Below are 13,354 nucleotides of genomic sequence, written 5' to 3'. Positions count from 1 at the left end.
AATAACCCATGGAAAGATCTCATTAAAGCAAGATGCAGAAATTATAGTCCTCTATACTCATTTAAAATAGGATAATTATTCTCCAAGTCCTTTCTTAACGGTATGAACATATTTGTTATTTGAAGGACACAACATAAATCAAAAGATAAAACTTTAATTTATGTAAAATTAACCTAAATCTAATATGGTAAAAGTCATATATAATAAACAATAATTCTGCTTGCATGCTCCTACAATTCTTAAGCAATCTGGATGATGACTCTTTATAAAGTGGCATCTGAGGAAATGTAAACAACTGATGACTTCTTTCTCAGCAGTGAAGTCCTCTAAAATAAGCAGCATTGTCTCTCCTCCACCGTGAAGCAGTGTTTAAAGGTCGGCATTGGTTCCACATCTCTCCTCTTTGTTTCCTCCTAACTCGTAACTCTTAACCAAAGTTTCCAGTAGAAATAATAAGGGGTATTACATCATTCTTTTTCATCGCCCCCTATCCCAGAACCTAACTACACTCTGGTGATAAGCTACCAGACCATATCATACTTGACTGAAAAATTATAAAAATAAATACAAGCCATTAAAAAGAAGCTTCAGGGCTTCCCTGGTGGTACAGTGGTTGGGAGTCCGCCTGCCGATGCAGGGGACACGGGTTCGTGCCCTGGTCTGGGGGGATCCCACATGCCGCGGAGCGGCTGGGCCCGTGAGCCATGGCCGCTGGACCTGTGCATCCGGAGCCTGTGCTCCGCAACGGGAGAGGCCACAACAGTGAGAGGCCGGCGTACCACAAAAAAAAAAAAAAAAAAAAAAAAAGAAGCTTCAAAACATTTTTCACAGAACAGGAGGACAAAATAAAATCTATTATCTTTGTGTCTGTCTTTGGGATAATGCACAGAAAAAAGCACAGAGAGACGACAAGAACTGAAGTCTAATGTCACTTAGGCAGCTTCTAATACACGCTGTGATAAAATGTTTAAAAACAGGGCCAGCCACACTGTGTTCCCTCTATCCTGGAAAAGGGGGCTTGCTGAGTTATCTAAATAAAGACTGATTCAAAACTTCTTTTATTTTATTTTTACTTTATTTATTTTTTATTTCTTTGGCCGCACTGCGTGGCTTTCAAGATCTGTTTCCTGACCAGGGATTGAACCCGGTGCCCCAGCAGTGGACGCACTGCGTCCTAACCACCGGACCACCAAGGAACTCCCAAAAGCCTCTTCTAGAATACTATTACCTCTCTTTATTCTGAGAGTGTGCAGGAATCATACTTACAATCTGAACTTTTCTGCATAGCATTAATTTCTTTCTCTCAGGAACACAGAATGACTTTTAGGAACTGAAAATAATTAATGACCAATGGATCTTAAGACAATACGCTTTGGGAAGATTAGATAATGAGAGAAGCAAAAGAGCAGTCACTCTAACAAGCAAGCCCCTGTGTGGCCTGTTAAAGTAACCATCCCCGCACCACTGATGATGGCGTTAGCAACAGCCAGCACTTTCACAGGTCCCGGGTCAGAAGCTCGACATGCAGTATGCACTTCACCCACACAACTCTGACGTTAGTACTACCCCCATCTCCAACTTACAGGAGAGGAAACTGGGGTTTAGAGAAAGTAAGTAAGTTGCCTGAGGATACATGGTTGCCAAGTGTCAGAAGTGATATTTGAGCAAAGGCAAACTGCCTCATTTCAGCTCAACCTAGAAATAACCAAGAACAAAGGTATAGTCGCCCAAGATTGCTAACAAGTGGAGAAAAAATGGATTATAGTGAAGTTCCCATGTTTGCTGCATAAAGTACTCATGCCTACATGGAACACCAGAAAGAATATGGGGTCTGGAATCACAAAGACCTAGATTCCAATACTGAATCCATCACTGGGAAAGTTTATTGACCTTTTACTGAAGCTGTTACCTCATCAATAAATACAAAGGGCAATTTTGTCAACCTCACAGAATTACAGACAGGATGAAATCAGATAACTTACAAAAGATTTCTAGAAGAGTATTTAGCATACAGTAGGTGCTCCATAAACGTACAACTTGCCTCACTTGGTTCCTATTTTAACAAACTAGAAATACAAGTGAAATCCACAAACACTGAGATTGTTCCCTGGGAAAATTGCACTCATGTTTAAATCTGTGTATTTGCTATATATGGTGAGATTTATTAATGTGCACCACTACTGTAAACAGCGTGTGCGCCCAAGCATTTTAATAAGATAGTGTTTTGGAAGGCAACTTGACACCATCTATCAAAAAATGTGTGATTATTAAAAATAACATAGACACGTGTACAAAAAATTTTTGAACTTTTCACACCAGATTACTCCCACTCCCTAAAGGTAAAACAGTTTTGTACGTGGCACCCAGAAATATTCCATGCACGCGTACCCATACGTATCCATATATCCTCTTTAAAATACACACACACACACACACAAATGGAAGCTTACTACACTTTGATGTACTTCTTTTGAACTTTATACATCTTAGAGATCATTCCATACTAGCCCATATATTTTTTTTTTTTTTTTTTTTTTTTTTTTTGCGGTACGCGGGCCTCTCACTGCTGTGGCCTCTCCCGTTGCGGAGCACAGGCTCCAGACGCGCAGGCCCAGTGGCCATGGCTCACAGGCCCAGCCGCTCCACGGCATGTGGGATCCTCCCGGACCGGGGCACGAACCCGTGTCCCCTGCATCGGCAGGCGGACTCTCAACCACTGCGCCACCAGGGAAGCCCATACTAGCCCATATATTTTTGTTACCATTGCACAAGGTGTTGAACCTACTAATAATCCCACCAACAGCTCACCCATTAAATGTTTTACTGTGCCCAGCTACAGCATCACTAATAGCCCAAACACACACAGGTGCATGATGATATATGTACCAGGATGTTAACTAAGGCGTTCTTCTAACACTAACGAATCAAAAGCAACGAGACGGGTAAGTTACAGTAAATCTATGCTATGGATTATTATCTGTGATGAAAAAGATTACACAGGTTACATGACACAGGATTAAGACACAGTTAAGTGACAAAAGAACAATACATGTAGTACAAGCCAACTTATTTTTATTTATTTATTTTTTTGCGGTACGCGGGCCTCTCACTGCTGTGGCCTCTCCCGTTGCGGAGCACAGGCTCCGGACGCGCAGGCTCAGCGGCCATGGCTCACGGGCCCAGCCGCTCCGCGGCATGTGGGATCTTCCCGGACCGGGGCACGAACCCGTGTCCCCTGCATCGGCAGGCGGACTCTCAACCACTGCGCCACCAGGGAAGCCCTGTAATTTTTAATTACATACGTGTGGGTATGTGTGTACTATGGAATGATACCCACCAAACTGTTGATGCCAACTACCTCTCGTGAGGGAAGTGAAGCAAGAACATGAAGGGAAGGACGCTTTTTACCCTTCGTAGTTCTACACTGAGGTTTTTACAAAGAGCGTGCATCATATATAGACTGCATAATTTTCTAAAATGAGGATAAAAACTGTATCAGTCATCTATTGCTGCATGACCAATTACCACAGACATACCACTTTAAAGAACACATACATTTTCTCATAGCTTCTGTGGTCAGAAGCGCAGGTGCAGCCGAGCTCAGTCCTCCGCTTAAGGCCACGCGAGGCTGCAGTCAGGGTTTGCCCAGGGCTGGGTTCTCATCCGGAGACTCAGTGGGGAAGAATCTGCTTCCCCACTGCCACGGTTGTCAGCAGCTTCCGTTCCTTCTGGATATGGGATTCACGGCAGCCTGCTTCTTCAAGCCAGCAAGGAAAAGACAGCAAGCCTCTAGAGCCAGTCTGCCAGCAGGGCAGAGTCTTATGCATCGTAATGTATTCATGGACGTGACAGCCCATCACCACTGCCATACTCTATTGGTCAGAAGCCACTCACAGGTCCTGTCCACACTCAAGGAGGAAGGACTGTACAAGGCTGTCAACACCCAGAGCAGGATCTCGGGGCCACCTGAAACTCTGTGTACCACAAAGACAATTAGGATCTTTACCACCTCTCAATGGTAAGCACCTGAAAGATGACCGGGAAGTAATTTATATGGATGTATCTCCATATATGTATGTATGTATGTATCTCCATACACCAACCATGTGTATCATGTATCTCCATACACCAACCATGATGTATCATGTATGGTTGTCTAAATGAAATTAACCAAACTGTACAGGCAGGAGATCTATGTCTATGGTCTCGTTAGTAACATTTTGTAAAACTATGCTCCAAATTCAAATATAATTCAAGTATTTCATTGTCAAGAAAGGAAGCAGCTATTTGACATTAAATACAATAAAAGATCTCTAATAAAATGGCAAGGCAAATTGGAAAGTGGTTTTTATAAAATAAACCATGGGTAATAACATAAGCTTACACCAAGAACTATGAAAAAGGAAAGCAAAGGATAAAACCAGGACAGGACTAGTTATGTGTTGAAACTGTCTGAAGTGAAATGGTAAGTTTACTAGTGTGCAATGTGTATTTGGTGGAAAAAAGCATGATAATAAGCCTGATAGAATATGACCTCGTAATACTTCTAATGTGTCCAGAAAGAGGCTACATGCCATATCCTACAGGAAGAATAAAGGTAAAGGAAAGGTGCCATCTCTATTGAATAGGGAGTCCTAACAAAGAGGCTTCAAAAGGACTCTGCATCTTTAATAATATAAAAAGGCTAGGACACAAACAGCATAATCTAAAATGCCATTAGAAATACTTCACATACAAAAAGGTCTAAGTAAAGCAGGATTTTATAAAGTGATCAAAAAAGAAACACTAAGGGGGAAAATCTTTTAAGATTAAAGAGGATGTTCAAAGGACAAGTTGAAGTGGTTGTAACATTTATGAGGCAGCATTAAACTTCAGTTCTAAGTAACAATAAATTATTCACTACAAAAACATACATGTGTCAAATATTATAAGCCTCTTAAACTTTTTAAACAATTCCTTACAGAACGGAGGAGATGTATTAGGTCAACACGAGCAGATTCTAACTTTTTCAGCAGCACAGTATGACCGCTCAGAGCAAAGGAACAACTTCAGAAAAAAATACGAAGACAGACCATCAATAGATTCCACCACCACTACTGATCTGATCTCACACATTTTGTATCTGGTCTTAAATCAATTGTACTGCCTTTAGATGAAGTAAATGTTAGTTTTATTTTTAAGTGCCTTCATGTACGTAAAATTACAAATATATGTTAAATTAATGTACATGCAAATTAAAATTTTTAAATAGATCAAGTTAAGTTAAGAGAAGCATGTAAGTAAAGATACCCCTGAGTAGTTTTGTTTTTGCAGCCCTACTTGGCCTTGGCCTTAGTGAAATTCTAACACTTGACTAGAAAGAGACTTGCCTTTTCCAGTTCCTTCATTGCCTTTACTAATTGCACTGTTAAAAATATGAAAAGGTTAGGACACAAACAGGGCATCTCTGTAGCCTATAAGCACACATCTCTTAACTTCTTCTAAAATTTATCCTTCCCTCAACTTTTTCTAACAGTACTTTTTGCAAATCCTTGTGAGCCGAGCCGTTCTCTCTGCCACAATATGCCTGTCTCAAAGAGGCTGTGTCCAGAATAAATTCAATGTGTGGCACTGCCTAACAGCCCATTCACTGACTCATGTAGGCACTCACCAAAAACTAAGACTCATACCGTTGGTCACAGGTGCCCGCCCAGGGCCAGGCACTGGAAATACCGTGCAGACAGGAAGAACACTGTCCCTGCCTCAGTCTCTGTAACGAGACCACAATCTCCTTACACCCCAACTTACTGCTACACAGCTAACAAAAATTCCAGTCACACCTCTTCTGCTTCTGAATCTCCTAGGAAGGCAAAAATTAGTATTTAACACCACCTGCTATGGACTCATCTATTCATTCCTTTTCACTCTTCCGAAACATGTCCTTAATTATATCACCTCTTCCTGTTCCATATTAATTTGTTTCCCCTTTCTAATAAAAAAATTTCATATGGACTGGATCTCTTGCTTTCTGTTCACCTGTTCTTTTCCACCGTAATACCTGAGGTCTGAAAAACATAACCAGACTATAACAACTACGAAGACACTTCAAATTACTAATCAGATTTCTGTATCTTTTAAGGAATAAACCAAAAAAAATTAAAGCAGAAAAGATTACATTGTTAACCTATTCAAATTCCAAAAATTAAAATTACCAAGAGAATGGTGAGCAGTGATGTATGAATTGACACTGTCCAATACTTTAGCATTTCAGGGAACAGTGCCAAAGGTAAAACTCAAAATCTGATAAAATTCCAATTTAAATCTATCCGTCCTAAAGGCCAAAAGTTATACTACAACTGTTTTATTGTGTACTTAAAAAACTTAGAAGTTCACTTTTATTTGTACTAAAGATCCTATTTAAGCTTAGTACTCTAGTAAGAAAGCACAGTTTAATAGGGTTTATGTTTGCATTCATTATTTTATTAAATCAACACGAATACTGTTCAATGACGGGGAAAGGACAGAAATTCAAGCATAAGCTTCAAGATGGATATGGAGGGTGTTATACTTGGTTGAAGTCAGTGACATGTTCTTAAGTCATGCTTGTCATAAAGGGAAACAGAGAACTGTGTCATTTAAAGATTTTCAGGCACCACTTTCCAAGCAGTGGACTAGATAGAAATATTTAACATATATCCAAAAAGCAGCTAAAAACATACTATAATCTTGAATATACAACAAATGGAAAAGCAAAACTGTTATTTTAACTATACAACATTCCTTCATAGCCCTCAACTTCATAGCAAAAATATAAAGTAAACCACTGCTTATCATAAAAAACACATGGAAAAATGGAATGTACTAACCAGTTCCAAAGATGGGCTAAATAATGAAACACACTTGAAACCCCAAGTTCATGGCGTACCTCTGGACATGGGTCGGCGACTGTACCAAAGAGCAATCTTCTCCAGAAGAAAGCGTCCGTGACTCGCTGAATCTGTGCTCACCGTTCCCCAGCTCGCCCATCACCCAGTCTGGTAATCCTTCTGGGCTGGACAATCCTTTGGCTTGTGCTGGATTTGGTTCATCAAAATAGATGGACTGATTTTTAAAAATTAGAAAAATTATTCTTTCAAAATGTACTATATGAGATAATCAGTTAAGATTTCCATCAAGTTTAGTGACAACCTTTCAAATACTGAAATTCAATTACATAAAAATATATAAAAATGTATCATTCAATGAAATATTAAAATACATAAAATGGATAACTTATTTACATTTTAGTTATGTTGTGCTGTATAAGAAATCTGATAAATGATAAAATTACATGACAGATACATCTGATAATAATGATTTATATTACAAAAGGAATATTAGCTGTATGAAAAGATAAGTGAAAAGTTCTTTTTAAATCATGTGCTCTCCTATTTCTTTCTGTGATCATTAACTACTCTGCACACACACACACACACACACACACACACACACACACACAAATCAGTAGGCAGAGAAACCAAAATCAATAAAAACCAGAAATAAAAATTTCTAGTCATCCTGCAGTATCTCACAAGCTAGATGAAAAACCCAAGACAGGTCTCTAGGCCTTTACATTATTAACATTAGTAAAATAAAGCCCTTTCCTACAATTCCATAAAATGAGTGTGAAAGGGAAAGCATGATACAATACACTCATATTTCAACATCTGAATGTGTTTCAGAAAATGTTCTACCTTCGGTCATTAAGAATAGATGGGCCGGGACTTCCCTGGTGGCGCAGTGGTTAAGAATCCGCCTGCCAATACAGGGGACACGGGTTCAAGCCCTGGTCCAGGAAGATCCCACATGCCGCGAAGCAACTAAGCCCGTGCACCACAACTACTGAGCCTGTGCTCTAGAGCCCGCGAGCCACAACTACTGAACCCACATGCCACAACTACTGAAGCCCGGGCGCCTAGAGCCCGTGCTCTGCAAGAAGAGAAGCCACCGCAATGAGAAGCCCGCGCACCGCAACGAAGAGAAGCCCCCGCTCGCCGCAACTAGAGAAAGCCCACGTGCAGCAACAAAGACCCAACACAGCCAAAAAATAATAAAAAAAAAACAAAACAAGAATCCGCCTGCCAATGCAGGGGACACGATGGTCTGGGAAGATCCCACATGCAGCAGAGAAACTAAGCCCATGCACCACAACTACTGAGTCTGCGCTCTAGAGCCCGCAAGCCACAACTACTGAGCCCGCGTGCCACAGCTACTGAAGCCCGTGCACCTAGAGCCCGTGCTCTGCAACAAAAGAAGCCACCACAATGAGAAGCCCACGCACCGTAACGAAGAGTAGCCCCCGCTCGCTGCAACTAGAGAAAGCCCACGCGCAGCAACGAAGACCCAATGCAGCCAAAAATAAATAAATAAAAAATAAATTTTTTTAAAAAACTTAAAAAAAAGGTAATTCAATCCAACCTCTCGTTACATTAAATAATACATACAGAAGAGCTTAATAAACTAGAATTTACTGACATCCATAAATTATTACATAATCCAGTGAAAATTAGTGGGAAATTAAGGCTCAATATTTAAAAATTCATTTTAATGTTTTTAGAAATATTGTAGAATACTGCAGGATGACTAAATCAATTAAGTATGGTTCCATTAGAGCTCAATATCTGATTTCCATTCAAGGTGGAAAAAAACTGAATCAGGGAGCAAAAAAATAGTGTTGGCTAACATATTTTCTAGGACTTGTAGCTTAATAATATGACCATTCCCAAATGGGATGATAAATTGACACTTTTAGAGAAACAAACGAATGCATCTTTTGGTCAAAGACACCTACCATGTATGAAGGTAAAGTTTTCAGCGTCCCTGGCTCAGGGCGGTGGGTGAAAGGGCCCTCGAGAGACCCCCGCCTGAGCATGTGTAGTAAAAGCTTTGCGTACAGATTCCGATTCCTCCTGCCTGTGACCCCTGCTCCTGTTCCTGAAGGCTCACACAGTTTTCTAATCCAAAGTGCACACCTCTGCCGCTCTAGAAATACAGAGGAGCTGTTAGAGACTTGAGTTTTCAAAAAATAAAACATTACATTTAAAGACCCATAAAACATCTGCTCTAGTCTGCAGCAGGGCTTGGCTGACAGCGAATATTTTAGGTTTTGCGGCCATATGATATCTACCCAACTCTGCCGCTGTAGCATGAAAGCAGCCACACACCATTCCCACCACACATCACCAAATGGTTATGGCTGTTTTCTAATAAAACTTTATAAAAAAGGCAGCAGCCTGGATGTGGCCCAAGGGCTACAGTTTGCCAACCCACCCTGGTCTAGAGTTTAACTTTAAACTAGTAATAAGATCTCAGGATTGCTACCAAATAAATCTGAGACAAAAATGTTGCTGTTCGCATAGCACAGGGAGATCAGCTCGGTGCTTTGTGACCGCCTGGAGGGGTGGGGTAGGGAGGGTGGGAGGGAGGGAGACACAAGAGGGAAGAGATATGGGAACATATGTATATGTATAACTGATTCACTTTGTTATAAAGCAGAAACTAACACACCATTGTAAAGCAATTATACCCCAATAAAGATGTTTAAAAAAAAAAAAAGGTTGTTGTAAAACCATCTCTAAAATAATTTCAGTTGTGTTGAAAAATCTTTCTGTAATTCTCATTACACAAACCAAGAGAGAGAGAATGCAATCTTATTTAGCATTTTTAACCTAATCTATAATTGAATCTCAAATGTTTTATTTATTAAACTGGTAATCTTCAGAGATTTGTGGATGATTTATTTAGGAATTTCTTTTAACCTCCCTAAAAACAATTGAGGGTTACATATTTACATGTAATTTTGAAAAATAATTATCCCTTTAAAAGCTACCTTAAAAATGTAGCACAGGGCTTCCCTGGTGGCGCAGTGGTTGAGAGTCCGCCTGCCGATGCAGGGGACACGGGTTCGTGCCCCGGTCTGGGAAGATCCCACATGCCGCGGAGCGGCTGGGCCCGTGAGCCATGGCCACTGAGCCTGCGCGTCCGGAGCCTGTCCTCCGCAACGGGAGAGGCCACAACAGTGAGAGGCCCGCGTAACGCATAAAAAAAAAAAAAAAAAAAAAAAAAAAAAAAAAAAAAAAAAAAAATGTAGCACAGTTTAATCCACATATAATGACCTACTGACTATCTTATCTTACCACAACACAGAATTGTTTTTAGGTCTCAGGAAAACCATTTTGACATTTATCTTTTATCAGTCTAACTCAATTTGAGGATTATATATCTAACACAAATCATAAATCTGCTTCATTGTCTTAGTTTCTAAAGGTCATATTCATTTATTGTTTTACCTACAAAAATCCCTGGGGCAGATTTACCACTTTGCTCATACTGGATTTATCACTACACGTATGAAAGGTAGTCTCTAAATAACTTTTGTACTTTTAGCTTTGAAAATTATATAATCACAAAACAAACTTCTTGAAATATCAGGTGTACTTTGTGCAAAAAGAAAATACAAACTAAAGCAGATAAACTTAAGCAAACAGTTTTTCAAACTACATGTTTATGTGCCCTGCAGCAAACTGAGATCCATATAATAGTCGACGAATAGAACTTAGTACAACAATCTGGCTAATGAAAAAAATTAATTCCTCTATTTAAAGTAATGGCGAAAACCATTATCAAAAGTAGAAGTGAACTATAATGAAATTTAAGTTATTATGAATGTTCAGGTTCTTGACTGGGATGTGAGTTTCTGAGCATTCATTATGAATTAATTACATAAAAGAGGGTCAGGGATGTACCAATACATACTGACAATGAGTCATGAACCAAAGATTACAATTAATCCAATTCTATGTACCCCAAATCCCTTTTTAAAAGAAGATGAGGGACTTCCCTGGTGGCGTAGTGGTTAAGAATCTGCCTGCCAATGCAGGGGTCATGGGTTCGAGCCCTGGTCCGGGAAGATCCCACATGCCGTGGAGCAACTAAGCCCGTGCGCCACAACTACTGAGCCTGCGCTCTAGAGCCCACGAGTCACAACTACTAAAGCCCGCGCACCTAGCACCCGTGCTCCACAACAAGAGAAGCCACCGCAATGAGAAGTCACCCCAAGAAGCCCATGCGCCACAAGGAAGAGTAGCTCCCACTCGCCCCAACTAGAGAAAGCCCACATGCAGCAACAAAGACCCAATGCAGCCAAAAATAAATAAATAAATTTTTAAAAAGTGATACTGCATCTTTAAAAAAAAAGAAGATGAAATATGAGGATAGTCTGAAGTACATTTATAATGAGAGATTTTAATATACACTTATGCTAATCAGCAGATCTAAGACAAGAAGGAAAAAAAGGCAGTGAGTATCAGAAGAGGACACAGTATAGAAATATCATTAAACACTAATGCAACTAATCGTGAATGAGCCACGGGACAGGAAATATTCATTTTAAGAAAAGCAGAGGAAGGAAGAAGAGATTACCATCCAACAAGGCAAGAGAAGGCAGAGGAAGAGGCGTGAAGGGAAGACCATGCCAAGCCACCCCGGACCCGGACAGGCTGCAGGCCCTGCCTGGTACGATGGGTGGCCACAGAATGCGTAACTCATACACTGCGCTCCCTTTTCCCAGTGCAGCTCCCTCGAATAAAGATCTAACACTGAGTCGGCTCCTCATGTTGCATATGAAGTTGACTCAGACACCTCACAGAAACAGGGAACTTGGACAACACTGGAGTAAAAGCCGGTCTCCTGGTCCCACTCCGAACCCTCCTCGCAAAAGCTCCCAAATCAGATTGACCTTTACGGCCAGCCTTACGCCTACTATGACTCAGAGGGTCTTCCCTGCCCCTCAAACTCTCTTCAACTGCTCTCTGATAAACCTTTTTTACTTGAGACAAAGACTCACAGAGGAGAAAAGGTTAGGAATTGCAGACAAGATGCCAACAAAAACGCATTCACACTTGATTTTAGTCAGTCAACCAATGAGCATGTAAGACTAACAGATTCTTTTCTGCTTTGATAAACAAAAGGGTCAGAGACGGGTGGACAGTAGGCTCCTGAAAGAAGAACCATCTTCATGGTAGGAGGAAAAAGACGCAGGAAAAAACAGTTACAGCTAACTTTAAAGACCCATGCAATTTAAGCTCATGACCTGTGAGAAGTGGTCTCACAGTAATAATACCTTCCCACAGTTCAGTAGTTCACCATGACTAAATTTCTGTTTACCCTCCAACAGCTCAAGGTAAACAATCCTTTACCAGCTTAAGATGAAAACTGTTATTAAATGAATCCACTTTTCATTTTGAAAGCTCATGGGTTTGACTAAATACAAAGAAAAAAATTAATTTTAAGAACGTAATTTTCAAACATAATCTTACCTGACCTATGGGGTAATTTTAGAACAAAGGGCTTCATATCTACCACAAAGTGATCAAATTCTGCATCCAGCTTCTCCCATTTTTCTTCTTCGCTTCCCATTTCCATAATTCAGCCTGTAGAAGATTTAAAATTAAAATATTAAGATCTGTATGCTGAAAACTACAAAACTCATGAAAGAGATCCAAGGTAGTATTAAATACCCCCAAATTGATCTATAGATTTAATGCAATTCCAATCAAAATCCCAGCAGTATTCTTTGTAGATATACACAAGCTGATTCTAAAATTTACGTGGAAAGTTAAAGGAATTAGAATAGCAGAAACAATCCTGAAAAAGAAGAACAAGTTTGGAACACTCACATTACCTGATTTAAGATGCACTATAAAACTACAGTAGTCAAGACAATATGGTATTGGTGAAAGGATAAGACACATAGACCAATGGAACAAACTAGAGAGTCCAGAAATTGACCAACACAAATGTGGACAACTGACACTCGACAAAGGTACAATTCACGGAGGAATGATAGTTTTTACAACAAACGATGCTGTAACAATTGGGGATCCATATGCATAAATAAAGTTAAACAAATAACCTCACTCTGTATACAAAAATTAACTCAAAATAAGTAACAGTCCTAAGTGTAACATGTAAAACTATAAAACTCTTAGAAGAAAACAGACGAAAATCTTCATGACTTGGTGTTAGTCAAGGATTTCTTAGATAAAAGCACTACCTGTAAAAGAAAAAACTGATATATTGGACTGTATCAAAATGAAAAATTTCTGTTCTGCAAAGAACTCTTTCCAGGAGTTGAAAAGATAAGCTACAGCTTGGGAGAAAATACTGCAAATCATTTACCTCAGAAAGGACCTATATCAAGAATACATAAAGAACTTTTAAAACTAAACCATAAGAAAACAAACAACCCAATAAAAGTAATCAGCAAAAAAAATTAGTTCCTTTACCAAAGAAGATGTACAGTTGAGAAGTAAGCGCGTGAAAAAGATGCTGAACA

General features: G+C 39.8%; 1 protein-coding gene across 1 annotated transcript in view; it reads right to left on the bottom strand.

Annotated features, from left to right (window-relative positions):
- The window catches only part of CEP112 (centrosomal protein 112), a 411,619-nt gene extending 399,178 nt beyond the window's left edge, over nt 1-12,441 (bottom strand). Inside the window, exons 1-3 of the mRNA XM_065897006.1 lie at nt 12,336-12,441; nt 8,810-9,000; nt 6,905-7,080 (exon numbers count right to left, since the gene is read on the bottom strand). Coding sequence (XP_065753078.1) covers nt 6,905-7,080; nt 8,810-9,000; nt 12,336-12,441 — 473 coding nt within the window. The remainder of the gene's footprint in view (nt 1-6,904; nt 7,081-8,809; nt 9,001-12,335) is intronic.
- Nucleotides 12,442-13,354: the final 913 nt, after the last annotated feature.

The sequence above is a fragment of the Phocoena phocoena genome, chromosome 19 (genome assembly GCF_963924675.1).
Source record: "Phocoena phocoena chromosome 19, mPhoPho1.1, whole genome shotgun sequence".
Taxonomy (NCBI): Eukaryota; Metazoa; Chordata; class Mammalia; order Artiodactyla; family Phocoenidae; genus Phocoena; species Phocoena phocoena.
The sequence above is the reverse complement of the archived record's forward strand: the minus strand, read 5'-3'. Positions and strand labels throughout refer to the sequence as shown.